This window comes from Amia ocellicauda, chromosome 21 (genome assembly GCF_036373705.1).
Source record: "Amia ocellicauda isolate fAmiCal2 chromosome 21, fAmiCal2.hap1, whole genome shotgun sequence".
NCBI lineage: Eukaryota > Metazoa > Chordata > Actinopteri > Amiiformes > Amiidae > Amia > Amia ocellicauda.
Window position 1 is genome coordinate 7,766,269 of NC_089870.1, and position 4,479 is coordinate 7,770,747.

General features: G+C 42.9%; 1 protein-coding gene across 1 annotated transcript in view; it reads right to left on the reverse strand.

The window, feature by feature from the left end:
• The window catches only part of LOC136716732 (formin), a 74,195-nt gene extending 70,804 nt beyond the window's left edge, over positions 1-3,391 (reverse strand). Inside the window, exon 1 of the mRNA XM_066694085.1 lies at positions 357-3,391. Within this exon, the coding sequence (XP_066550182.1) occupies positions 357-2,507 (2,151 nt within the window). The 5' untranslated portion in view covers positions 2,508-3,391. The remainder of the gene's footprint in view (positions 1-356) is intronic.
• Between the last annotated feature and the right edge of the window lie 1,088 nt (positions 3,392-4,479).

The window sequence follows — 4,479 nt, forward strand, 5'->3', positions numbered from 1 at the left end:
TTGGATTAAACCAGAAAATAGGACAGCTGTGATTTTAATTCTCCCCACAGTCTTTACTGTTTTGTAATCACTTTGAAACTGTATAGAAATGCACAGAGTGTTTTTTTTTAGTTCTGTCAGATCCACAAATATAAAGGGCTGGAAACAGTTCATTATGCGGCCTTATGTAATCTGATATTTTGTTTAACAGTGACCTCACACCCTACAGCTTGATAGGAGACAAGGAAACGTTATACAGATGCCCAGAATTCAGCTGAAAAGGAAAAGGAAAACCTGCAAAAGGCAAAGCAGGATTACCAACAGATATTGTCCAGACACAGAAAAGTCATATTTACAAAGAAAGAAGCAATACATACTCCCTTCATGTCAACTGGACTCTTGTCAGCTGGTCCTGGTCTGGACGTAGATCTCTCAAATATGGCTTTAAGCACCTCTTTGTCATTTTTTATTTTTCTTTTCACTGCATCCAAGTCTATAGGGTCCGCTGCTTCCTTTTTCACAGGCTTCGGTGTGAAGAACGATTTGAAGGCATCAAAAGCAGTGGGACTGCCATCGGGGCTCTGCTCGGCCTTCGGGCTGGTTTTGTCATCAGTGTCCTTGCTTTCGCCAGTCTCCTCGGAGAGGTCACTCTTTGCTTCGCTTTTGGACCCATCCAGGTTCAGCAGTTGGGTGAGCTGCTCCAGGAGGTTGCCTTTCTGCTCAGGCACACCTTTTGGTTCCCGCTTCTTCGGCAGCTGCTCGGGGAGGAATTTGGCTTTGTTGACAGGCTTTTTCAGATTCAGCATGGCCAGATCAGTGTCTCTTTGTTTGATCTCAGAAACAGTTTCCCTTTCTTCTCCGAGCGCTCCCTTCTTAAGCACCCTGAGCCCACTGAACAAGGCAGGCAACTGAAATACTTTCTCCCCTGGAGTGGCAGGCAGTGGGGTAACACTCTTGGTGGGGGAACCTGTATTTGTAGTTGGTGTTTTGTTGCTGGCAGGCACATCTTGGCTTTTGGATTGAGAAGGCACTGTTGGCTTGGTGTCAACTGAAACAGCTTCTTTGGATTCTGCTGCATTAAAGGATGAAGAGAGGTCCTCCTTCGTAACATCGCAGGACTCCTCGCTGTCTTCCTCGAACACACAGAAATCTGCCTCAGCAACATCAGCAGCAACATCTGGACTGTCAGTTGCAACATGTGGCTCCTTGACAACTTCATAATCATCTGACTCTATGATCTCAGTAGAAGCATCAGTAAGGTCATCTTGATTTGAACGTGTTGGTGACATTCCTAAGTCCATTGTAGCAGGGAGATCATCTGGGACTGTATTGTGCTTCTGTACTTCATCTGGCTTCACGGGTTCAGAAATGACGGTAGGATCCTCTGGCAGTTCTACAGCTGCTGTAATAACTTCTGGTGCTGTTATCACTGTATTAACCTCAGAGTCTGTAGCATCAATTGGCACATCTGGCTGAGAGCTTGTTATAGAGGTATCTGGTTCAGTGATGTTTTCGGGTATGTCTGAGTCACAGATTTCAGTAGGCACATCTAAGCTTTGGATTTCAGTAGCTATGTCTGGGTTGGCTAAATCTGAGGGCACATCTTGGCTGATGGAATCTGTAACCACATCTGGGACAGAGATATCTGCAGGAGCCTCTGGCCTGATGGTTTCAGTAGGCACATCTGGACTGCAGATATTCTCAGCCACATCTGGGCTGCAGATATTTTTAGGCACATCCTGGCTTTTAATGCTTGAAAATACATCAGGATCTATTTCCAAGTCAGGCTTGTCTGACTTTGTAACCTGGAGAACAGCAGTTGCTCCTGAATATTTTCCTCCTAATCCTTTCCATTCTAACGTAGGCATGAAATCTGGGTCAATTTCGTCGTCACCTTCGGTGTTGTCCAAGTCCAGCGTCCCTCCAGCTGTCTTCTCATTCCCCGCTTCATCCGAAGGGGCTAGTTCTTCGTGGGATTCATCTGACAAGCTTTCCAGTTGCCTTGGGCTGCCTCCATCCTCATCTTCACTCTCAGTGTCACTGTAAGTCTCGACAAGTGTCACCTGAACCAGCTCTGCATCCTTAATGTCCTGTAAAGAATTCCCCACAGATACCGGAGGATTTTGTGGTGTCAAAATTGGTGACACCAATACAGACTTTTTGGTGTCAGCTTCAACGTCCTCTGTTGTAAGATTGGCACTTCCATCCGTTTCAGAAGTGCACTTGTCATCATTCTGAAACTCCTCCTCCAAACATAAAACATCTTCCTCTGACCTCTGGTTGTCATCCCCATTTGTATAACTGTCACCAATATCAACTTCACCATCATCATTTACTGGTTCAGATAGTGGCCGAAAAGACTTCAGGACAGCCTTCTCTTCCACCTCGGTCGTGGTTTTTGATTTTTCAGGACCAGACCGTGAAAACATTGTAGAAATCCTATTGAAAAAGGAAAAAGTGCTTCCTGCGGTCTTTGGAGGCACATTTTGTTTTTCTACAGGATCAGGGTTAGGATTTACTTTGTCCATTTTCAAAACATTGGTGAAGAACCACTTTAAGACATTAAATCACTTCACATTAATACAAAATAATAACTCATATATTTGATTACAAAATTCCAGCTCCTTACAATGAATTAGTTTGTTTTTCTGCATGGGCTTTACACATTACATTATAAGACTGTAGTAGTAAAGGAGAAACAAACATCTGTCACTTTACTCCAAACTAATCCAGCACTCAATGTATTCATCTCTGTATCTACAGCACTCAGACCTGCTACAGTCCCAGTTTCAAATGTTCCTTTCAACAAAAAGCCTTTGTGAATTGAAATCCGTTGGTCCTCAGTCTTCTCACTCCAGGACTGTTCCAATAAAAGTGTTTTGTCTCTGTAATCCTTTTGGCAGCACACGGCGATGTGGTCTCTTAAAAGTCTTCAAAGATGAATGGCAGTATCTAAGCGTAGCCTTTAAGTTTGATATTCACTTATCCAGAGACTTGTTACTCCGGTTCAGAAGCCTGTTCTGGAATTCTTGTTTTGAATCGGCAAAACAAGCCAACTTCCAAGTGAAAATGCCAGTGCTTAATCTCCCTGAGAAAAAAACATTAATCCAGAGGTACGGGGACAGGATCACAGCAGAAATTAAAACCCAAAAAACAACAACAAAAACGGCTTCAAAATTAGATCTTTCCAGCATGTGCTGTGAGTCAGCAGTGAAGTCAGGAAGTTTGCAGTTCTGTGTCTCAGACGCCACACACTCTCTGAAGTAAGAAGTTGTGCGCTGTGAGTTTGGTAGTTTAAATCTGGCGTCTGCAAGTGTACAGGAGAGCTCTGTGCTTCCTGAAAAAGCCCTCCAGGTTTCAGATGGAATGCAGCTTTACCCACCTCCCCCCTTGCCCGTCCCCCCAGCCTGAGCAGCAAATCCAACAATGGCGTAGGTGTCCAATTACCCTAGCTTGCTTCCGCAAACTGCAAACAGGTACTTATCCAAAGACTTTCACCACACCCAGAGACTCTACAAGCTGCGTGGCTGCAAAGTAAATAGACAAAGTACAGAACGCCGGGAGCTAATCTGCTGCGGGTCAGGTGGACTGAGGTACCTGCGTTTACGCTGCTCAGCTATAATGTGAACTAAGCAGGGTTTAATCTGCCGAGAGTAAGAAGTCTGCCTGCGCTCTCAGCCTTGTTTATAATAGGCTATTATATTTTTAGATAGGCTATTATCTAATTACTGTAACTTAAACCTTATATGAATTATGACTTTTAAAATATATATTAGGGAAATCAAGTTGCTTAAATTGTGGAAACTCATACACCATATCTATATAGAAAAGTTACACGAAACACCAGCTTTAAAAACTAAAAAAAAAATGTTTTATATTATCCTGCACTTTTTAATCACAGTTTCAAGCAAGTCATTATGTTACACTCAGTTTTGAAACTGATAGAATATCAAATGAAAGTTTATTATTTTAGTAAGTGTGAGGGATTTGCAAAATATCCCTTCTTGTTAATTTTATTCATTAATGGAAGTTGTAGGGAAAACAAGGACCTTGCAGCTGTGTGGTCTGTCTGTTAATCTCCCATGGTCAAGTCTGAACCACTGGAATCTGTTTTATTAACCCTTTACGTAATTGCTGTATAATTATTAGGGGGGCGGGTCTGGGAAGGCCATGTGTCAAAGCCCACTCATATTAGTAAAATAAAGCCAGATAATCCTTTGAAAATACATTCAAATGAAAATTGCTTAATAACACTCCCCAACGCTCAGAGTAGCTCAACCCTCTGATGACAGACACATTTGATATATTTTCCTTCAGCATTAGAGGAGTTCTTTGATCTGCCTGTAAACGTTTTTCTGGTGCAATGAGTGTAAAGCTTCAGGCTCCAGAGATGGCTCACCCAGAGTTGGTCTTCTGATGTGTCTCAGTTCTCTAGGGTGTAATTAGCTATCTATCTAAACCGAGCTCCACCCAGGTATGGCACTACAGTAGCTGCTAATG